The sequence below is a fragment of the Falco peregrinus genome, chromosome Z, assembly GCF_023634155.1.
Source record: "Falco peregrinus isolate bFalPer1 chromosome Z, bFalPer1.pri, whole genome shotgun sequence".
In the NCBI taxonomy this organism is placed as follows: Eukaryota; Metazoa; Chordata; class Aves; order Falconiformes; family Falconidae; genus Falco; species Falco peregrinus.
Window position 1 is genome coordinate 65,418,671 of NC_073739.1, and position 24,038 is coordinate 65,442,708.

At 36.3% G+C, this 24,038-nt stretch overlaps 1 protein-coding gene across 2 annotated transcripts in view; it reads right to left on the minus strand.

Annotated features, from left to right (window-relative positions):
* Positions 1 to 2,398: 2,398 nt before the first annotated feature.
* Positions 2,399 to 24,038, minus strand: part of MAP3K1 (mitogen-activated protein kinase kinase kinase 1) — a 60,240-nt gene continuing 38,600 nt past the window's right edge. For both annotated transcript variants that reach the window (XM_055790618.1, XM_055790616.1), the window contains exons 4-20: positions 22,319 to 22,519; positions 21,284 to 21,400; positions 20,585 to 20,733; positions 18,097 to 18,218; positions 17,282 to 17,363; positions 16,985 to 17,150; positions 15,937 to 16,221; positions 15,375 to 15,496; positions 14,180 to 14,271; positions 13,739 to 13,928; positions 12,129 to 13,410; positions 11,106 to 11,258; positions 9,713 to 9,875; positions 8,080 to 8,211; positions 6,972 to 7,114; positions 6,385 to 6,516; positions 2,399 to 5,111 (exon numbers count right to left, since the gene is read on the minus strand). In XM_055790618.1, coding sequence (XP_055646593.1) covers positions 4,962 to 5,111; positions 6,385 to 6,516; positions 6,972 to 7,114; positions 8,080 to 8,211; positions 9,713 to 9,875; positions 11,106 to 11,258; positions 12,129 to 13,410; positions 13,739 to 13,928; positions 14,180 to 14,271; positions 15,375 to 15,496; positions 15,937 to 16,221; positions 16,985 to 17,150; positions 17,282 to 17,363; positions 18,097 to 18,218; positions 20,585 to 20,733; positions 21,284 to 21,400; positions 22,319 to 22,519 — 3,681 coding nt within the window. In that variant the 3' untranslated portion in view covers positions 2,399 to 4,961. The remainder of the gene's footprint in view (positions 5,112 to 6,384; positions 6,517 to 6,971; positions 7,115 to 8,079; positions 8,212 to 9,712; positions 9,876 to 11,105; positions 11,259 to 12,128; positions 13,411 to 13,738; positions 13,929 to 14,179; positions 14,272 to 15,374; positions 15,497 to 15,936; positions 16,222 to 16,984; positions 17,151 to 17,281; positions 17,364 to 18,096; positions 18,219 to 20,584; positions 20,734 to 21,283; positions 21,401 to 22,318; positions 22,520 to 24,038) is intronic.

The following is a 24,038-nucleotide window of genomic DNA, read 5'->3' on the forward strand; positions in this document are numbered from 1 at the left end:
CAGACCCGATTCCCAAAGGAGATTTATAAATGACCTAGAAGCAGGAGCTGAACCGCACCACCCGGACAGCTCTGCGTGCAGGAGCAATCCCAGCACTGTCACTTTCCCAAATTCATCCTGTGCCTGCCTCCAGCGATGCTGTTGGTGCCTTGGTCGGTTCGCATTGTCAAACACACGCATCAATGGCCCGGAGCTGGAACACATTACGCTTCCGTCCGTGCTTTTGGCTGGTCTTTGGCCCTGGCGACCAGGGGCGCGGGTGGTGTGCGGTAGCATCGCAGGTGACTGCGGCCCACTCACTGGCGTGAAGCAGCTGCAGCACCTACTGCAAACCTAACACGCCAGGCAGAAGGGATGTTACAAACCACGGGCACTAACAACTCCAGTGCACATCGGGTCAGGGCACAAGCTCTTTTGGTGCCACACACTACCATCAATTTTCTGAAAAATAAACAAACAAAAAAAATCTAGTGATGTAAACAATCACCCAGCAATTGATCTTCAAAAAAATTAACAAAGCCCTCTTAATCATTCGTTACAAATCGTTAAGAGGTATCAAGATAAGGATAACATTATCATCTCCTTGACCATTGTTATTCCTTCTCTGGGTACCTACTTTCATAAAGCTTGTATCTTTGGATGCTGCTCCTTATCTGCGGTTCTAGTTCAAACCTTCCAGTGCAGTCTAAGGCTGTTTGGAAAATGTGACAGAACAGGACAGCACACATCTCACTTTCTTAGGAAACTAGGTTTTTTTAAAAAAAATATGAGACTGAGCAAGTGTTTGAGAATTGGTTGTGGGGCAAACAGAGAAATCAAGCCTCAGACCGCTGCCAAGGCTTATACTCCTATGTCTGGACCCGAACTCTTGCCAAGAATTTGGCATTTTGTGAGGCAGGCCTACCAAAGCAATGAAACAAGCAAAATTAACTCCCCCTCCCAAAGCCTTGCAAATATTTATAAATTGCCTCTTGATCTGCTCCATATTAACTTTATTTCTGTTGTTGGCCTTGCACATCTTCTCCAAGAAGAGGCACCCAGCCATGTACATTGCAAACTGAATTAACTGAGGGAAATAAAAGGAAATGCCACAGTGGCCGCCTCAGCATGCTTTCTTGCCATCTTCTGGCATTTCTTGGTAACGACAGGGAAGGAAGGTCCCGGTCCCCAACCTGAATTCAACATTTCAGCAGCTGTGTGCCGTAACAAGAAAACAACATGCACGTCAGCCACAGTAGATGCATATTTCAATGAGAACTTGCAATGACAGAACACTGTCAGCCTTCAACCGTCACGTAGAAAACAAACTGTAACTTGCCTACCAGAGAAATCAAAACGGGCAGAGTTTACTATCTGCCTGTGGAAGAACCGAACGTGCCCTTTGCAAACGAAGACATTTGGTTCTGTAAGTAGGTGTCTGACATTTACTGTCCGCTGCCAGGGACAGGTGGTCTCTGCCATGCCTTGTTCCTAGAAAGGAGTTGGCAACAGCGCTGCAAGATTCAGTTCTATAGTAAATCAAATAAAGGAAGATACACTGTTTATCTTTTATTTAATCCTTGTCATAAAGGAAAATTGACAGCATTTCTGTTAGTACATTTTTCTGATTTTAAAAATCAGATATTGGAATTAATCTGAAAATTTCTGCTGCCAATTGGCACGTCCATCTATCTGAAGAAAGTCACATAAGCAACGGAAACTATGAAGTGGTGATCCTTAAAAACACAGAATTTAGTAGACAAAGGCTACAGAACACCTGAACTTAATTTTCAGCTATGAAAAAATGGCTTAATTTTAAAAATATAAAAAAAAATATTAAAATATATTTAAAAATATAAAAAACCCCCATGAACAAGACAAGCAACTGCTTGAAAGTCCTAGCTTTGCAGTATGTATTCAGATTGTCTGAAAAAGCAAAGGCTTACGTTTGCTACTTGAATCACAAGCAACAATAATTTCAGTGAAAACATCAAGTAGCAGATTAACTTCCAAGATACACCTCCAATGGCACCAGAACTGGTGTAACCAAACTGGCTCACCTAACCTGGTAATTAAGTTACATTTGTAGCAATGCAAATATGAGACATTTAGTGTTTGATCCAAGGGCATAAATGAGGTTCACAGATACAGTATTATTGTAAGGGAAGTTCCTACCTTTATTAGTAATTAAAAAAAAAAAAATAGCGTTTGTTGCTGCCCTTTAGCTAAGCACTCTTTATGGATACACCCAAGATATAAGTCTATCAGCCAATACCCATTCATGTGTGTCATTTAATATTAGAAACTGCTTCATATATTGAATGTTGCATCGGAAATTGTGAATAAAGTATTTCTGGTACACTTCACTGTTTATACGCAGTAAATGAATGTGTTTACATAACAAAAGCAAAGGACACTATTTGTTCAAAAACTTTTATTTACTATAAAGACAAACCACCAAAATACGTACAAATTATACTATATAAAATTGGTTCAATGGGGTAAAAACTTTTAATTAAAATATCTTGATATATTTAAAATAACAAAGGATACAATGAAGCCAAATTTCTTAACCCAGAGATTTCTGTAAAATTTGCTTGCACAGTAAGGTGCTAATAGAAGTTAGCCCTTAAGCCCTGGAAGTCTTAGGAATCAGTCACATAGCAAATATAATTTCATTGTGAAAGTGAACTTTGGTAGAAGAAACTCTATAGGACACCTGAGGTAGTAGAAACTGGAATAAACAGCAGTAGACATTATTTACAACTTAAGTACCAAATAACATTAAGAACACAAAAAAATAATTACACAATACAATTTTCAGTCCAGCTTTGATCCAAAGAAAATAAGAATATTACATCACATCTGCATTTTAAAAACACCACAATTACCAGCAAGCCAAGGGAAACACAAACAAACTCAAACAAATGCATTTGGACACCTAGAGGCAGTTTGAGTTTGAAATGTGGTAGGCATGGTGATCTACAAAGTAATACTGATTAGCTGAGGTTCATCAGTTTATACAGTTTACATTTCTGCCAGAAACAGTATTAATCTGACAACTGATCTTCCAGTACATGAATTGGCAAGAGTGCATCCTTTAAAGCTTGCACATAAGAAAGACTTGGAAACAATCTTATTAGAATGAGAAATTCTAAAGTGGTCAAAAAAAAAAAAAAAGAGTCAAGTACAAAATACAAAACAGAGCTACCAAACTTCACATTTCGGTATTATCTTTTTAACTCTTCAAAGTCTGCCAATCTTCCAAAACAAAGGAATGTAAAATTTCCAAAAGAAACATTCACAACTAATGACACTGCTTTTTTTATTAGTATGAGCACTATCATTCCTGTAAACTTATCTTTAAGATGTTTTAATTCCAATTTGTATTGTATATTTTTAAGGTACTATAGCTTATTTAGTTTGTCCTGAGTCTTTGAAAATAACCAATTCTATTTCAGTCCAACAATCCAACTGGCTTCTGAAGAGTTAAAACACAAACAGTATTTATTTTCCAAAAAGATTAAACACAATCAATATTCGATTTAAAAAGATCCCCCTTTTAAAAAAGCAAAAGAAAAGCTGCCATTTTCCTTCAGGATTACATGCATCAGAATCTAAAAACCTGCCTTTAAAATAATTTTAAAAACATGTTTTTTTAAAAAAACACACACACCTGCTAAAAAACCACAAGTTTTGCACTACAGGTGAAGCTTTACTTCACATTTTACTTTATCTTGCTTTTCAAGTCCAAGTTTGTTTCTTGTTAAAATAAATACCTTTCTTATGGTAATATTTTTAACATTTTCAAATAATATTATCACTAAATGGCTACAGTAAATCGATGATGTATGGCAGAAGGAAAACAGCAGGTAAAACTTAGTTATCAGTAGAGAACATGACCTCAGTTTTGTTACACAAAGGATGAGATTTTCTCATAGTTGGCACGTGCTCCCACTAAGTACAGGTCAGTCTCCCCAAAAATTTAATGGGAGCTTGGTTTCGAGCCTTTGACATGAAACCTCTCTACATGATTTGCCAGAAGAAAATGCTATATGAAAAGAAGGCTCAACAATTTAGGATGATTCAGACTAGGTTGTTTTATGCAGAACAATCTTGTTTTTCCTGGTTTATCTTTTAAATAACCTATACTATCAGAGCCTTCAACACTGCCTTGTTGAAGGCAGCATTTTATTTTTTCCAGATTTCCAGCAAATCTGTTTTAAAAAAAATCTTGTGTCAGCAAGATATTTCATGACACAGCTTGCATCTTTTTCTAAAGACTATTTTAAAAGATCCCCTTTCCCTCAAAGTTAAAAAAAAACAACAAACAAACACTAACAAAACAATGAAAGCAAACTTTTAATTTCAAAAGAAATTACATGGCCAGCAGTAAACGCACAGTGAACCATAACTGCCTGCTCTTACTTTAAGGAAGGCAAAAAGTCTTTTTTATGAAGTATTCATTAATGTTTGGATTTGTTACTCAGAGAACTTTGTGTGCTTAAAAGGAACAGATACAGAACTTCCTTTTACTAGTCCTGAAAACTGATTTATTGCAGAACTCTGCTTACATCTACATGTCGTGAACTGGAACTGATTGCTATATCAAAAAAGATCTTGAGCCCCTCAGCTCCTAACATTGCTGAAAAAGTGCTCCAAATAAAATAAAAATCATTTATCTGCTAAATAATCATGCCGATTTAAGGACAAATGCTTTTGTGTTCACATAGAGCCAGATGTTTGAAAAGGCACAGTTTACAAATCTCTGCACAAGTTCTGAAACGTTGCATACTAAGCTTAGGTAAAGATCTCGATTTGTCAATCACATACTTAGGTAGGGTCCTCCACTTGCCTTAAGTCCTTGATGTATCTGTCATTAAGGCCAGCAGAATATAATTGCTGTGCTTAACTGCACTGCAGGACAGTTATTGTATATTCAGTAGCATCTTCTTCAGTATATTAGCCTTATACATAAGTAGCTACCATGTAGTACGGAAGACTGGGTGTTTCAGCAGTTCCCTTGATGGGGGTCTGTCCTGAGGTTGAAGTTCCAAACACCGAAGAGTCACGTCTTTCAAGCCAGGAGACAGATGCGTTGGGATTGATGGAGCAGTAGTTGCACTAGCAATCTGAACAAAGGGAAAAAAAATTTTAGAGGCCAGTAAATTCTTAAGCCCCCTTTCCTACTCCAAAAGCCTTCCACAAGCTGATCATTTTTGGCTAACAAGTTATATTTATGAGTTTTTGCTCCACTTAGCATATTTCCTACGGCAGTTTCAAGATTACATTACTGCTTCCATTTTATAAAATGGATCTTAACTTGCCCTTATGCCTACTGCCTTTCACAGTCTGCCTCTCTCACTTTTTCTCTAAATTTTCTTCTCACAGCAAGATTCTGCAGCGACCATCTGCTGAGCAGGCCATAAGAAAAGCTCTCATGCTATACATATGGATATTCTTTACTAGTTGCTACCACTGTCAACTGGCCTAAGCCAACATGGAGATTTATTAAGCTGAGCAATGTTACATTATGATACATTAAGCTGGGTATGTTCTCTTGCACTGCCTTTACCACATTTCTGCTACCACCCCAGGACGCAGATCACTCGCAACCAAATTAATTTTGGTTAATTAAGTTAAGCAAGGCGATTGAGAGGCACCACCAGATTCACACAGACACAAGACAATTACAAACTCCTATCACAGTGATATGTACTTAATTAGAATACATCTCAATACTGCTGTGCTAGTTCTGTTTTGTGGGAACACTTTCTTCACCCATGCTAGTGAAAATGCTAATAATCCCCTTCTCCACTTGCAGCAGTATTTTCTACAGTCATACCTTATTCAAATCAGTCAGGAGATGAACTGTAGAAACATGAATGCCAACATGGATGACTAGAAAAGGGAGCAGCAACATTCATACAGAGCGTGGCATAATAGTAAAAATCTTTCAGCAAAATCTGAACGTGGAACATCAGGTTTTTACCGAAGGACATTCCCCACTATGAAGTATGAATACATACATACATGTTTTATGGTGGAAAAACTCCTTTTTCTCCTGTATTTTACAGGATTGTAAGAAAGAGTTCAAATCCTCGTGTGCTGTCTAGAGTCAAGGTCAACTCATCCCCAGTTATTTTTTTAGCCTGTTACACTACGGTTTTATATCTTACAACAGGGCTTTTCCTGCATATTATTGTGTTGGAAGCCTTTTTTTTTTTTTTTGAACAAGCAAGTATAATTATGTTGGTATCAGTATTGATTTTGTACTAACAGCTCCAGTATTAAGAAGAGCTACTGGAACAACCCCTACTAGTATACTTTTCTAAAATTCACATTACTGTATATGAAATTAGGCAGCACCTCTTGCGGCATGATGGCAGCAACAAAATACCTCACCTTAAATATCAGAGCAAGATGATTGGAGTGTTTCTCTGCATTCCAGGGAGGTTTAGCACAAGCCATTTCTATAACAACACAGCCAACGCTCCACACATCACAGCTCCTACCATACTGCTGACCTCTCAGAACCTGGACAGACAAACAGACCAAAGCTTAGATTATCTGCTTCAGCGTCTCTTAACTGTAAATACTTTAGATGCAAAAAAATATTATTAACCAAGTGCATTCTGATTAACGTTTCAGGTTGAGAATGTGATCAGTGATGTAAATGGCACAAGATTTACACAGCTGTAGAGAGCTAGTAAATAAAATGCCTGATAAGGGACAAAGACAAGTTAGCTTCTGACCAAATGGTCATTTGGGTTCTCATAACAATATTCATGATAAGTACATCTTGTAACAAACTACTTAAAACAACTTCGACAGAGAGAAATAAGTGTCATCATGTCGGAATCATTCCTATTCTTTATAAAAAGCACATTTAAAACATGTTTGAAGCATTTACAGCAATTTTCTGTTATTTAGAATTAGCTTAAAGAGTGCAAACAAACTTTTGGAAGTAACTTCCCAAACTGGTTTCTTACCTCTGGTGCCATAAATGCAATAGTTCCCAACAACTGTCCCTGAAACTCCCCAGCACCAGTTCCTTTTGATGCCAACCTGGCTGCAGCTCCAAAATCAGCAATTCTTAATCTATGACCTGTGCTGTCAATTAGCAAATTGGCACCTGTCAACAGCACAATAAAAATACTGCTAGTTGGCTTTCTATTAAAGGCAAAAGGGTGAACATTTCAGAACTATAAATAGGCTGACATTCCCCACCCCCAATATCATGGAAATAAAATCAAGGACACTGTCTACTAATGTCACTTTTCTGTTATGCCTGAATGATACTGCACACAGCTTGGGGCTGTCAGAGATTTAGAGAAGCAATCAAACTTTCAAAGTAGGGCAAACACAGGATTCTGGAACAACGCCTGGATATGGAATAATGAAAGGAAACAGTGACCTAAAACCCTGGAGGTTTTCATTGCCTGCAGCTCCCTATGAAATTTAAACTTACTTCAGCCTTAAGCAACTTTGAATTGTCTTAGAGAGAATTACAGAGCAATCGAAGTTTTCCTATTTTAAGATGACTATTAAAGACAAATATTTGTCATTACTATGCTGCTACTTATATGGATATCTCTCCAGTTCATGGACAGCTATAGTGACATTAAAGGGAAAAGTTCATTAAGACAGGTATTCCCCAATAAAGTCCACATATTCCCCAAACACAGTACAACTATATTTATGTTCAATTAGGATGAAGGAAGAAAACTCATCACAGTATTCCTATATACTAGAAACCTGACCTCTATCTTGGCTTGTTCACAGATTTTAGCATCAATTCAGTGTAAACATCTACATTAAATTAACTAGCAATCTTTAAAACTATATGGCAACTTCATATTTTGAATAAATTGACAAAAACAATTTTTCTAAACTATTGGCATGGGTAGCAAATATCCCCAAGCATGCTATGAACGTTCTGATTAATTTTAGCAACTAAAGGTTCTTAAGAATGATCAGACAAGCCCAACAGAAATACCACTCTTGAGATGGTGTCTGAAAGAAGCAATAGGTCTCAAGCCAAAATAGATGCTGCTTTCTGAATATTCTTTCTTAAAAGATATTCTAAGTAATTCTCACCTTTAACATCTCTATGGATTATCTGATTCTCATGGAGGTAAGAAAGGCCACGTAACAGTTGTTCTATGTAATTAATAATAACAGATTCTTTGAAGGCTCCATATTTACTTAACAAATGAGCAACTGAACCCCCTAGAAGATAAAAAAATACATTGTATAAACACTTATATTTTGTACTAGTAGAATGCAACACTGCCCACTAAAATTGGAACTTGGTATTGGTGTTCCTAATTTGTAAGTACATTTCTCCCCTGCCAAAAAAAAACCAAAACAAAAGTTTCACAGGCAAAAGGTAATAAACTTGGTTACTTCATTACTTTCTACCTGGAACTGTATACATTAAAGACTTAAGTCTTCATGCTTCCTAATGGTTTCATACTTCCTTAAAAGAATGTACAAATCCTTTTGTGTACAAAGAAAGTACTCTTGCTAGTAAAAACTTACACATTTATTCACATTTTGCATTTACATTTATGCTGCAGAACACTAGCTTTCTTTGGGGCAATAGACAGGTGCAGTTTCCAGGAAGTGTTCCCTTTAAGGATCTTAATTTACTTTTGTTACCACCCAAGTACCAATATATACAAGCAATGAGCAAACAAGGAAAAGCAGTATCTTCCTCTGTTTTCCAAAATTGGTATATAGAGCCTCAAGATTTTGGATTTCCATTGTGTCTGTCAAACTATACTAATCTAACTTTGGCTTGAATGAGGTAAAGACAAATCCTGACATTTACTTATTTGAATAGTATTATCTTGGAAAAAATGTTCTTTAAAAAGTTAAGTACTCTTAGTTTCGAGAAAATATTTTCTGCACTACTTCTTGTAGTAACACATACTTGGGCTTTGCTTGTTAGCACTCTGGTATTGCTAAGTGGTTTCTGCCAAAGAACTTAAGTCAAGGTACAAAGCTGTCTTTTCTGAAGACTGAGGATGTATCCAAATCTAGTCTTGGTAAGTGGACAACAACAATATATAATCCCATTCATAAAAATCAATAAAGCTCCTTCTTAACAAAAAGATACATATTTTCTTGTCCCTGCTCTATACAATAATGAGAAATTTCACTAAATTAGCACTTAAAATACATTTGAAATTTGAACAAGTTTTTCCCAAAGCATCCTGCTTACTACCTATTATTAGAAATTTACTTTAAGGTCTAAAATGCCTTTGCATGTCACCTCACACAATTTTTATGAAAATGCGTGAGACAAAAACAAATGACAGGTATTCCAAATTTTCTAGGAAAGTTACTAAATATAACTTAGCTGCAGGTACACTGAAAATGTAACTGTTTGATGTACTTCCAGGTGAAGTGCCTGTCTCTCAAAATTTCTAACCCCTCCTTTAGATTCAGAAATTGAGAAAAAAAACCCGAATTTTTGTTCGGGGCTTCCAATTGCTTTAATTTTATGACAGATTAGGTATGGAACATTCCACATCAAAAAAAGTATGCACCAGTAAGAATTTTGCTACAACCACTTAAACTGTTCTGTAAGTAGACGTTTATACTGGATACCAACAGCAATGAAAACATGAATTTGCAAACCGAAGCGATGCAAGGTGCAGTATGAAAGTACTTAGTTCAAGACTCAACTGATATTTCAATTTTCTTTGGCATAGTAGTTGTTTACCTGCCATCCATTCAATAAAGAGGTTATAGTTGCTCTTCTCACATGTAGCACCCAGCATTCGAATAATGTTAGGATGGTTCAGATGACTCATCATCCTTATTTCTTCTCTCAGCGCTTCAACTACCTCTTCTTGCTCAGATGATGTGTTCCTGACATATGTTACCTGTTTTGAAATATTGTATTTAGAATTACCTGACATAATAATCAGTCCTGTACCACCTGCTTCAGTAGTGTAACAAGAATGCATGGTTTTCCACCCTTGCTGGAAATAGCAAGTATTCTTTTATCTCAAGCCCCTTTGGTTGAGAATGTATCTCTATGTGAGTTAATCATAGAAAGTTAAGAGTGACCTTCAGGGGAAATACCAATAAAAAAATCTCTTCAAGCATGGAGTGAGGAAACTTCCTTCTTGACTCTCCTCTGCTTAAAGCAGGAATTTTTTTTTTCCAGATGTTGAAGAAAAGGAGGAAAGATAAGGCCTCAAACAGGATTCTGACAGCATTGTTATTGATAAGGCTTTTACCAGTTTAACCATACCACCTGTTTTATAACTAAACCACTTATCCCAGAAATTCAGTTGCAGGAGCATGGGGAAGGAGCAGATCAGAAGTAATTTAATGGAACTGGAGCCAATTCCAGCTCTGATCCATACTAAGTCTGAAATAACGGTATGCTGCAGAGAATTTTACTTGGGCATGAGAATCAACTCTGCAGAAGCAGCCTCAACTAACAGGTGTAAGGTAATTCTAGAATTAATAAGAAAATGTTAGGACTAAGATTCTCCCTATGTTGGTATCACTGATTCAGGCCTATGGCACCACAACATGTAAAAGATGTAATCACATCTGGAACCTTGAAAAAAAAAATATTGAGTGAAGCGTGTGCATTTAGGCCTCTTTTCTCAGTCACACTACGTTATCTGTTGATTTAAATGCTAAAAATACTTGCCTCAAAGTTGGCTGCTGGATCAGAGAAAGTCAGCATTAAACTACATTTCCTCTGCTTAAACTGTTTTAGGAAAAAAAAAAGTCTTGACAGGTATGGGGAAACTACTTTTAATAGCTACCTTGCAAATAGGGCATTAATTTGGAATCATGTTATCTGGACTCCATTCCTAACTCTGTCACTGAATTATGAACCTGGTTATAGAAAAAAATGCACTTGAACTGTGAAGGAAAATGAGCATATAGGTGAAAAAACCTGAAAATATTAAGCTAATACCATGCACGTAAAGACTTTTTATTATGTGTTTTGTGAGAACACATGACAGGGAGCAGAGGAAGCAAGGAATACAAGAAGTGTGTGAAAGCAGAGAGCTTTTATATTTGCTATTCCAAAGAAATATACAACAAGCACAATATATTCAAGAAAGTGAAGTATTTGAAGTATTTACCTGTTTTACAGCCATTAATGTCCCCGTTCCTACATCTTGAGCTTGGTAACAGGAAGAAAAGGCTCCAAGACCGATCTGCTGACCTTTAAGCCATTCTGCATCTTCTCTGTAATGGTGTTTTGCTTTGGTATGTCCAGGCAGGGTTTCTGGTGTCTGCAAATTAAATTCCAAGTCAATTCCATACTTACTGGCACGCATCTAAAATGAAGACATTCTGGAAGGTTACAAAATATCCAAGCTTATATGTCTCTTCTCTCCCTTACAGTTCTTTATACTGCACATTATACATTTTCCAGGTGAGACCAAACATCAGTGTATTTTGTAATCCACATACTCCTACTATATGTAAGAACACAGAGCCTCCTCTGTATTACTACCTGAAGGTGAAAGGCAAGATTTAAGGACACAAAGAGGAACAAGACTTTTTTCTTTTCCTAATCTCACACGTTGTTAAGGTTTTAGTTAGCACCTATATTAAACACATTAAAATCATGTTGTTTTCTATGCTTCACATGTTACCCTATGCAAAGGATCACAAATAAAATACTCCTTTCTCTGTTCTTATTTCTTGTGCTTTTATCTATTTGCAAAAAAATATTTTTTTTCTGACTTCTGAGGTACATTACATCTTCTATTTCAAGATGTGCCGACAAGATCTCCACCCTTTCTTTCCGACACTGGTTTGGTTTTATACAATTGCCTCCAAAGTCAGGGAGCATTAAGACTCAGTACTGTTCTACTTCTGCTTAAAACCTTTGCTCTCATTTCCTGGTTTCCCCACTTCTAGGCTACCTTCTTTGCCATCTGGTACATGACATGGTGTTTCTCTTCCAAATACCTTCTCTATACTAATTAATAACCATGGAAATGTTCTGTTAGCACCCTCAACTGGCAGACTTTATACTCCAACTCCTAGGAGAGTGTACTGAGTACCTTTCTGTTTTACATAGCTTCAGAAATACATAAACAGCACTGCTTTATAAGGTCAGTGAACCTAGGCTAAATTCCCATATGTATACTTACATCCTGCTGAATGATTATAATATCTTCACCATTTTCGACCTGTAGCTGGGGAATAATTGGCAGGGCATCTTGAGACGCTGACATTGCCATTGCAATAGCTAAAGCTTCCTCCTCTTCAGCTTCCATCTTTTCCTTGCATTTTTGATTATGATTTACATCATCTTTGTAAGTATCATCGTTTTCTGCCCGCTCTGGAGAAAGAACCGCAACTTCAGACTTGAACGTAACTGTGCCATCACCCGTTGGCATGGATGCCTCCAGCAGGTCCTCGATACTGGAATTGAGCTCTGCATTAACATCCAAACGACATCTTTCATCTACGGGTGTGAACACCGTCTCCTCACTTGGTATAACCGCACTGCTACTGCTACTACTACTATTGCCATCACACTGTGAAATACCATTCAGGTCAAGTGTCATGCTATTTTTTAAGGTTTCTCCCTGCTTGTTCACATCACTTGGGGTGGGTCGTGATGGCTTTGGCCTGTGTATGTGACTGGATGGCAATGGCCTGGCTTGAGTAAAAACTGGAGAAAGCTTCTCTGGTTCTTTATTTTCAGAACAGTTTCTCTGAAACTGGAGAGAAAGTTTCCGCTGTGTTTGAGGAGAAAGTGAGGGGATTTTACAGGGAACGAATCCCTGAGGTCTGAGTTTAGAGACATCTGCTACAGTGCCAGCTGGTACAGATGGGTTTGAAGGAGACAGAAGCATTGGGAATAGTGACTGGGAATGACTGGATGAGGCATAAGAGTTCAAACACTGACTGTGGGGTTTTCCTTTTGTTTGAATGGCTGGCTTTGGTTGCTCTGTGGTTACTGATGAAACAGGAAGGCCCACAGTAAGGCCAGCCAGTGTCTCAGCAATGTCCTCTGGACTGGCGCTCATTTTTTTATCACTTAAACCTTTCCCACTTTTCCCTGAAAACTGGACAGTATTGTTAGGGGTATTACTTTCTGTAGCTTCTGGAGAGTTATCTGGTACGGGTAGGGGCAAGAAGTCTTCACGTTGACATTCCCCAGAGTGTATTTCTTCCATGCCTAGCTGGATGGCTTCTGCAATTTCCATTTCATCTGCTATCGCCATCAGACGTCGACGCATTCTTGCATAATGAGTTGAGCTTGTCACACTCAACATTTCTAACAGCTTTACAAAAACATGGGGCACTCTTGCCACCATTCTTGCTGCACTCAAAAATACTCTCCGCGATAGTTTACCAACCATTGAGTGTGAATTGTCAATTGACTGCAAGGCGAAAGTTAGGAGGGAAAGAAGTTTCTTATACCTAACAAAACAAACAAACAAAAAAAGAAAAAAAAGGTGTTTTATATGCTGATATGCTCTAGTTAACTAGTGCTAAGAGAGACATTTCAAGATAATGTATTTAGCCATCAGTTCTGCAGTAGAAAGGCGATTTATTGCTGTGCTGGTACTTCAAAACTGATTCACAGGTCAGAAGTTTTTAAAAAGACAGCCATTTACTTAATGAAGTAAGCGCACTTCTGCCTATAAATACATACTATTCGTTTACAGGAATTACAATATTTTTTTTAAGAAATCAATACTGCAAATACAACCATGAAGAGTAATAGTTTCATAATGTAAGAAAGTACCTGTCTACTACAGTATCAGCCTGTAAAACATCTCCACAGACAATGTGGGGGTAAAAGTCACCAGGAAATTCCAACAGAAGTCTGTCTATTAGACAAAGTCGCCCCAGTAGCGCTTGCCAGTTGCTAGATTCAGTTTGTGTTCCAAGAATACAATTTAAGACATAATCAACACCACCAATACCAATGGACCCTATAAAAAAAAGTTGATAAAGACAGGGATTAGGTATGTTCACTATCTAAACTAATATCTAAATAAAGGTCAGGATTGTATCATACAGAAATACACATTGTGTGCCCAAATTACTCCCCCTGCCAAACTGCTCAGAGAAATACTGTTCTTTTTGCCATACTGATATTGGATAAGTCCAGTATTAAATTTAAAACACTTCAGTATATTTGCTTGTAACTGTAGATCAATCATATATGAAGAGCTATTATTACCAGATTTAAGGATCTCTCTCCCGACTGCCAGCTCGCCTGCTTGGCCTTTACACATCTCCAATAATGTTGAGACTGAAAGTTGACTTGTTCGACTAGAAGAAATTAAAACAAAAAAATAACACTTTTAGCAAACGCTTTCAAGGAAAAAACATTCTGATCATTTTATTTCAATAATCATTAGCTTAGAATTGTGCATGAGAAGTTTTATTTATTCCACAACATTTCTATATCCTCTGTCCAATCAATTTATTCCACAACATTTCTATAAACCTCTATCTGTAAGCTACCAATAGTTGTGATTTTTTTTTTTTTTTTTTTTTTTTTTTTTTTTTTTTTTTTACAAGGATACTTCCAGGAAAGTAATGCCTATCACTAACAAACAAAAACCCAAATAGGACCTTATCCTATAGCAAAAAGAGGCCAAGTCCAGAAAGCCAGCAACACAAGGAACAGTTCTATTCCACTTAACTTTAGACTATTCCACTTTTGCTGGGGCATCTCTAGTTTCAGAAGAAATGCTGCATAGAAACTAAACCTAGAGACAAAAGTCAAGCTAGTGGACTTCTGCATCAAGTTTACAGTACAGATGAAGAAACTGTTGGTCTGGCAGAACAGATATGGGTAGCTTGGGATAGGAAGACAAGGCCTACTCAAGCTAGAAATGTCAAGAACATTCACTCAGAATAGCCATCTCCTAACAGTCCACTGAAATAAAATGTAATGTTAATGCTTCATGGCACAGATGTACAACAGCTTTTGTTGAAGTAGGAAACATACAAAACTGCCAACTGCTGAGGGTACTTGCTGACTACTTAAAAGGTGAGCCTTGAGAATTCAAACAAAGCAGTGTCAATTGAGATGGAACAGATGGTTCATGACTGCACCTAACATCTTCCTTTATTTTAGGGGGGAGGGGAAAAAGGGCCTTATGAAAGCAAAGTATCATTTAAATTCTGTAAGTATTGGAAAAATAAAACCAGGTGCCTTCAAAACTTACATCTTTCAAGCCAGAAGTTTTTTGGTAGTAATCAGACTTTGACAAAAACATGACATACATTTACATATATGACCCACACATTTTATTTCACCACCAACTATAAGTGGTCTCATAGTTCCACATAAATAGCAACTAACGAAGCTTCAAGACATTTCAGTAACAATCCAAAAATGAATCTGATGTTCATAGACACCATACCTGTTGGCATCTGCACATTTAACTAATATTGTCTCTACAACTGGCTTGAGAAGTCGCTGTAGTTTGGTCCTCTCTGCCAAAGTATGACAGGGAGTATATACCAGCATGGCTCTTAGCGTTTTCTAAAAGAAAGGAAAAAAGCAGTACGTATGAAATCAAATTAACTACACAATTATTTTTTTGTAAGAGTTGTATATATATGTATACATTTAAGAGTTGTAAATAGTTTTATATAAATTGCATTTAAAATATCACTGAAATGTTCAAAGGATAGGTAGCTTACTACATATTCACTGTTAGAATTAATCACATATTCTTTGAGATTGGAAAGAACCTAGTCATTCAATTACTGTTAATTCTTAGGACTGTAGCAAGCATTTCCTTATATTTGGCCAGTAGAGTCAAGTCATTTCACTCTTGCTCTCAGATGATGGTTAAAAGTCAAGTCATCAGTGGTGCTCAACAACTACTTGGATTCCTGACTTCGTATACCTCTTTCCTTTCCCTCCCCTTGAAAAATGAAGTAACTGAAATTACTGGAATACAACAAACAACTACTTACTAAAGCAGCAACATATACTTTGTAGACAGGGTCAGCACAGACCATGGACAGCACACTGCAGCAGGATTCCACCACCACATCTCCTGAGATACTGGTCTGAGATGACCCACTAGCTGCCCCCAGAGCTCCTGCACTTGTTCCATTGCTACTTCCAGAATTTCCAGTGCTTTCACCATTAGCCAGTAATAGAGCACCACTAACATCATGGGAAAGACGTCTAAGTGCCATCTCTCGTATATTCCAGTTTCGAGAAAACAAGCAGCCAACTAACTCCATTCCAAATACCTGCCAAGGAAAAAGCAATGTTACAGGAGTCAAACTGAATAATACTGCAACTAAGAGGAGAAATCAAAAAGAGCAAAGAAATGTTTCTGCTGAAAAATCACCTTAAAAAGTCTGACAGGAACCATATGTTAAAAGAAGATTATGTGACAGAAATGAAACATCATAAATGGTAAGCTATCAGTTCTCCAAAAACTCTGTTAAGTGGGAGGATGACTGTATGAATGATTTCATTCACTTTGAATTTTAATTATTCAGAATGGAGTTTGTTTCTATAGACATTGATGTAAACAACCTTGAAGCCACAGTCTGGCTATACCAGACAAAAATTACAGCAGACATCCAGACAGTACAAGTCCTCCCGCTTTTAAGTGTATGACCCCTGCTCAGCTGAACCCTGAACCCTCAGGTGACTCTATAGGGTTGGGGTCATTCAGCTCCTGCAACACAACTTGGATAACATTAAGTGCCAGCTTTGTATGTATGTGACACTTGCACAACCAAAACTAGAGTTTAAAATAATACATTTTATTACATGGACCTTTAATATGAGGCCCAAGATAAAGTCCAAAACTGAAACCCCAGTTAAAACAAGACTGGAAAACCTTCTCTTCTGATGAAAGTTAATATAATTATTTCCATTAATAACCAACCATAAAGCTGATGGGAGCCAGAATAAATTTTTCAATTGTTGATCTGACAAACCTAGAAAAACAGTTCAAAATAAGCTGTTACACTGGAAGCTTCTTTTACAAAGTAAAATTACCTGAATCCATGGCTCAGCTAAATCTTTATAGGCAGAAGGGATCTGCTGGACCCCATAATGAGTAAGGTTAAAATTGCTCTCTTGGGTTCTTCTCTGTGATCCAGCTGTAGATTGTTGCTGAACTACATGGACAACAGAAGAATCCACAGGGCTTGGCAATTCATGACTACAGGTTAACAACAAATAACATGGATTAACAAATGAAACATATGCTGAAGTAAATACTTCAGCATATTTAGAAGCATCCACTAAGGATCCAGAAACATATAGTTTGTTACATACAGACTGAATCTTTACCTATAGAAATCATGAGACCTCCATTTAGATCTACAAAGAGGACAGATAAGTGGTTCTCTGTTTCTTCTGCATTCTTCTGCCCCTGGAACACAGCAACAGGATAATATGCACTTGAGTTTTACAATGTATAAAACCAGAACAAAAAGTTTTGCTGAAGAATGTGAAGTTTCAGGTTAAACACTTCAGAACTGAGGCATTTACAGCAGCCTGATAAATATGGACTTTTAAACAGTTTGTGCATGTAGAAATCCTTCAGTTTAGCACTACCACTAATATTAAAAGTTACAAACTGAAATGCGATGCCTTTTCAACCTCAAACATAGACAATACTTTCCTAAAATATTAAAATATGGCAGATGGAATTTTATTTGTTAAAGCGAACTATTTATATTTCTTAATGTAGTATGCAAACATACTGTGTATTTCACTGTATAATCCTAGCTGATAGTAGACGACTTCCATACATTCCAATGACAAGTCACAGAGGGCTCAAAGTCTGTTCCTAACCTTGCTCTAGTTGGACATAATCTCACTCAGGTAAAAGAGGCTCAGACTTCTAACTCTGTAGTTAACTTCTTTCTCAAAGCATCAAATAATAAACTGGACTTGTGAATAACTGATAAGATATGACCTATTAATAGTACCTGAATGATATCAAGCTCTCAAAGGGCTACCACACATTACTTAAGAGCAGGTTTCTGGGGTTTTTTTTACTTTAAAATAATAAAAAAAAAAAAAATGAAAACACGGTAAGTTACAATAATTTTGCATATTTAGAGTCATCAGAACTTAACCAGATGAAGATGACAACATACATATTGACATGCAGTGGTGGTGTAATTTGTTCCTGCAGCCATCTTCACAAACAGTTAGGCTCTCTTCATCCAGCATGCCTAACAAACAAATGGGGCACATCTGTTCTTCTTCATCCTTCATACTGTAAAAAATAGTATTTGTGATTGTAAAAGTGCCGTATCAGAATTTAGAACAGGTGTCAACAGTGAAAAAATAAGAACTTCCAGATTGGAACAATTACTTCTAAACAACTATAGGCTATACATGAATGATTCTCCTAAACATTGGTCTGAGTAAGCAAGCAACCACATTTTTAGAAGCACTGAGTACAGACAACACCGTTGAAATGAAAAGGAAAGCCACAAAACACATGACATCTTTTCAAACTAGGTCAGATACCAATTAGAGATTGAAAGGCTCAGCCCTGGTCACTTAACATTATTTTTCTTTTAACAAACCATCCTTTGGTTTTCTATTTATAATTTTGTTTTGAAAAACTTCTTAGTTTTTATATTTTGAAAGCTACCCACATTTTTTTCCATCACACTCCTTTCACTGTGTTGAGTCACAAGGTGGTCTTTAGTCCATTACAGGGAACTGTAAATACTATTTGATGAATGTATGCAAAACTCAAAATTAATGGAAGGTAACAGCCACTGAAGAATTTTCTACCACTAACAGAAACAAATGCAATGGATTCACATGAATGCTAACATACCTACAAGTCATGTGTAGATTTTTAAAAACTCATTCTCCTTGTTTGTCGTGTTGTGTCCATTTACCCCACCTTAATTTTTAAATGGATATAACCTGTGTTTTTTCACTACCTGTTGTTTAAGTTCAAAATAATTTTTCTGGCTAAATCTCTGATTTTAATCTTCTGTAATATTGTTTAAACGTGCAAAATTATTCCTATTCATAGCAAAAACTTTCTATACTTGGTATGTGTCTAGAAGTCTGCAGAAACCCTGTATTTGTTCACCAACCATGTATTTTTACAATAAAATTGGTACATACATTGTTCCTGTACATACATTCTTTTCCATTTCCTTGCAAATACTGACACTATTTTTAACTCCAAAAATCCACAAAAATAAGCTTACAGTGAAAAATTTATTTCCACAGCTCGTATAGAAATCGAAGTATTAATTTAAAATTTTTGAAGAATCAGTAGTAAACCAAAAATAATTGCAAGTCACAGCAATTAGCAGAACTGAGTAAACTTTTATCTCAAATGAATCTGATGCTCAGTGTTCTCCAGTACCTATATTATGGGAGACTACACCTGTACAGAATAGCAACTTATCTCATTGAACCAGTAATGCTAGGAACTAATCATAAGGTGTACTGGCAAACAAATGAAAAAAATCTTTCATCCTGTAAAAACCATGATAACTCATGCAGTGAAGTTCACAATCCAGTGAAGCCAATTCTATAAAAAAAAAAAAAATTATTTACAAGTTATCTACATTAAAGGAACTGGCTTGCCAGATAAGTGAATACATAGTCTGCTCTGGATCTAACTGCTTTGTTTATGCTATTTATTTACAGTGACACAATTTGGAAGAAAAAGATGATGGGAAATAAGGCCACAATCTGTACATCAGAATTATAAACCTGTCTGAATACATTAATCTAACTATATACTTACTATCACAAAGTAACACATCAAGGTACTCCACAAGTTAGGTCTCACTTTACACAAAAAAAAGTCTCAATTTATGTTGCCTTCTGTGGTTCTGCCTCTCTAGAGGGCGCCTAGTTTACCCACTAACACACACATGTACGAACGACTTGTTTAAATAGTTAACCAGTATCTTTTCAAAATCAAGGGAAAGAGCATGTAAAAGCACTCAAGTACTAGAATTTAGGGGGAAAAAGTATCAAAGAATCAAACTGCTTAAAATTAATGAGGCATCGTTTAATATTGTATAAACTCCAGAAGTCATAATAGGTTAATTGCTCCCTTAAAATAATCACCCATTTTAAATGAAGTGCTTTAAAATATGTTTACTTATGTTTTTTATATATTTTTTATGTTTACACAGACAGAGTGCATTTACCTCAAAATTTTTCAGTATATTGTCATAGGCACAAGCATTTCTCCAAAGTAGGACAAGAGAAAAAGAAAAATAATGTTTCTTCATTTGTCAACATTTGCACAAGTTTTGCATTTGAACAAATGCTCACAAATAGGTTTTCAAAGTTAATATATGCTTCAGTCTTGCATTTACATTTCAAAAGTTTGTTTCCTAAACTCATAAAGGATCAAAAAAATTCTTTTCACAACTTTACTTAACATTTTTCAAACGGCAGTTATAAAGCAAATATGCCCACTTGGTACCACAGTGACTAACGTATGCTTGACTATTGTTTGCGAATACAGAGACTTAACATGGCTTGAAATGAAAGTAGCTTTGAACAAAAAGAATGTAGGTGACTCTAAACCTCCAAAATTAGAAGAAAACTACAGAATAAAGCTTTTAATTCCTTTAGAAAAATACTAACCTGTTTTCTGAACTAGATGTAGAAGTACTAGATGATGACAATGTATGAGAATTTGACATGCGTGAGACAAACTTCTGGATGGTGTTACGAGATGGAGCTTTGATCCTCGAGCTACGCCTACTGTGATATTTCTGGAACAAACTCTCAACCTAACATCAGAAAAAGACAGCAACAGTCGTATTTATACTATGAATAGCTTGTAATTTAAAAGTAATTATTACTGAAGCTTAAGTACTGCTAAAAAAAGATCTATTCATCTTCACAATAATGCATTAGAAGTAGCAGCAGGAATTTCAGAAGTGTTACTAATAAACAGATCACAAGAAACACTTTTCAACAAAAACTTATTTGCTTATGAAAAATAAATTACAGCTTTAAGTACACACACAATTATTTCTGAAGACCCTCCTTCTGTTTAGCTTTCAGCTAACCAGTGAGACAGATCTACTCAAATTTGAGTAGATAATCCAAGACTTGAATCACTCACTGAACTACAGCTCTCTACTATTCTTTTAGTTATGTCTTTTATTTGCAGGTATTTTTTTCCTATATACAGAGCTCTTGAGACTGAATTAAACATACGATTAAAAACATAATACTGTTGCTTGGCAACAGTTTTCAGCATTTTTAACAACGTCCTAAACACTTTTACCTGGAATGTATTTTAGATCTGCATTAGATCTACTAGAAATAGACTACCTCAAAGTTCTTCAGTGTCTTTCTCCAGAGCATTGGGTCTGAAGGTTCAAGCTGGAACACTCGCAGCATAACAAACAGCAGATGAATACAAAACGTCCCACGGCCACAGCTACAAGTCTGCAAAGAAAAGTATATGCAAAAGCTCTGTTGAATTGATAGATACATAAACAATTCTTCCACATTTAAATGCACCATAGAACATATAGTACCTCCCCTCCTGCCCTGGGGCAGGGGGAAGAAATAGTTTATGCAAACTATTTCATAAACAGGCATAAATATCTTCTTACTTGGCCTTATAGAAAATGAGAACTCCCAAAATATTATTCAGGAATATACATGAAAAAGCAGATTATTACACCAGTTTTCAACTGACATCCCCCCCCCCTTTTTAATTTTTTTTTTTAAATGAACTGAAGTTATTGCTACACTTCATAATAGAAGAAGTTCATGCCTATAATCACTGTATATCCATAACATGACAGCAATCGAACCTAAATAGGTTGCTTCTACTTACTCAAAAACCTAGATGTTTCCCAATGCAGCATCACACTACTATGAAAAGGACCTCACTATGGGTGTAATTAAAATAATCACACCATTAAAGGAATTATGTCTTGTGCTTGTCGTTTATATATATTCCACAAATAAGAGGGAATAAAATGTTTCAGAATGAGAAACTAGGAAAATGAAGCGTCCAAATTTTAGCCAAAAATACTTCGGATGTATAATTCAAAGCTACACCAGGAATGAGAAGTAGACAGAACAATAATAATTACTTCTAAACGAGAGGTTTGGTGGTGGTTTTTTTTTGTTTAACAGAAACTTTAGACAGAACTCATGTACTTGCTACATGTAGCCAAAATACAAGCTGACCATTAACATTACATGAGCACAGACTACGACTTTTAAATATTACTTTATAAAACCATTATCATGGGCTGGCAACAAACACTTGATCTAATTTCATGTTGAACAGTTTTCCAAGAATAACTATAAATTAATAAAAGCTACTGACAACACAAAAACGTCCTCTACCTGAGGTCCAATAAACACTCTGTATTTATTATCAGGGCTGTCTCCTCCAATTAAGAAAGAGTTGGGTCCTATCTGCTGCAGCAAGTACAGCCTGGCTCGCATAACTTTGTTGACACGACGATTTGTCTCCTCAGGGCTGTATGGAGAGAAGCCATCTGGAGATGGGGCTCGTCGAGGTGGTGTTATTCGTCCACTCTGAAACTACACAGCAGTTCAGTTATAAGCATTTCCCAGACAACAGTAAGTTTGATTAGGTATTGGGGTTCTGGTTTGGTTTTCCTCCAAATGACAGAGAATAAGAGAGTCCCTGAAACTGCTAAAACCTGCTTAGACTATACGCCCAGAACTTGAGGAAAGAAGAAAAACTAAGTTTGTCTGACGTTGACAGAAAAAGTATTTTAAATTGTTTCTATTTTCAAGTTTTCGTTAGTTACCTTACCATATTACTACTGAATTATGAAGTATAATCCAATCAGAAGATAATCAGACTTGTGACTCATTACAGGAAATTATATAAGGTTATAACACTAATACATATCAATTTCTGAAGAAATCCTATGACTACAATTTTCAAAAGGGAACATACGGTCAATAAGAAACAGAAGTTTAAAGAAATTCCAAAGAAAAAGAAAAAGGATACATCTTCCTCTTCTTTGCACAATCAAAGCACCTTTCAGCTCAGCATAGGGTTTCTTGGTTTTGTTTCCCCATGATCAAAAATTCAATGGCCCCAGTCCTCATTTAAATTCTTCATATTTCTAACATTAAGAGATGTGTTAATAGCTCTGTCCAATTTAAAATCTTCTGCTTTGATTTATATCCACTTCAAAATTTTATGTTATGATGCACATTGACTCTCTGTCCTTCAGTTAAGTAAAAGATAGCTTGAACCCTGGTTTTTCATATGGAAGGTTAATAAAAAAACCAAAAGAAAACCAAATCAAGTAAAAATGAATCAAAGGCTAAATCAACCGGTGGGTTGTTGTGGTTTTGGTGTTGCGGTGGGGTTTCTGTGTTGGTTTTTTTTTTTTGTTGTTTGGCTTGTTTATTTTTAACCTTTCAATTTGTCTTCTCAAAGAAGAAAGGAGCTGTGCTGCAGTGCTGTAACTTCTGATATTAGTTCTTAGTTCAGAGAAATGGCAGCATATATTTTAACTAATTTGGGAAACCTTGTTTACAGCAATGGGACAATAAAAGCAATTAGACCTTATTCTTACTCTATTACATTGTTAATCTGCAGACAAGTCAACTGAACCTGAACTGTGGATGAACATTTTTATAACAAGCAATCCTGTTAGACACTATTATAGTCTTGATCTTCTTTAATGAAGCCAGTTTCTATTGCTTGAAGCGTTCTATTCCAAATCTTCTCAAACGTAATTATAGTGATTTTAGTTTTCTAACAATGCACATACCTAAATCTTCCCTAATCTGTACATAAAGTAATTGATCCCATCAACAATCCCATCCCCAAGTATATATGCAAAACTGCAGGAAAAACCCCCAAACTATTAGCACCTCTTTGTGCAAATCAAGCTAAGAGAACATACATCTCTTCACAACTGAGTATCTGTATTTCTTCATTCATTTCCTGGACATAAAAACCTAAAGCAGGACTGAACTAAAAAGAAAACACACACTTAAGTAGAGAATAAAACTGCAGATATAAGAAATGACACAGAGCATAATTCATGTATATCTCACTCAGGTGGAGATACCC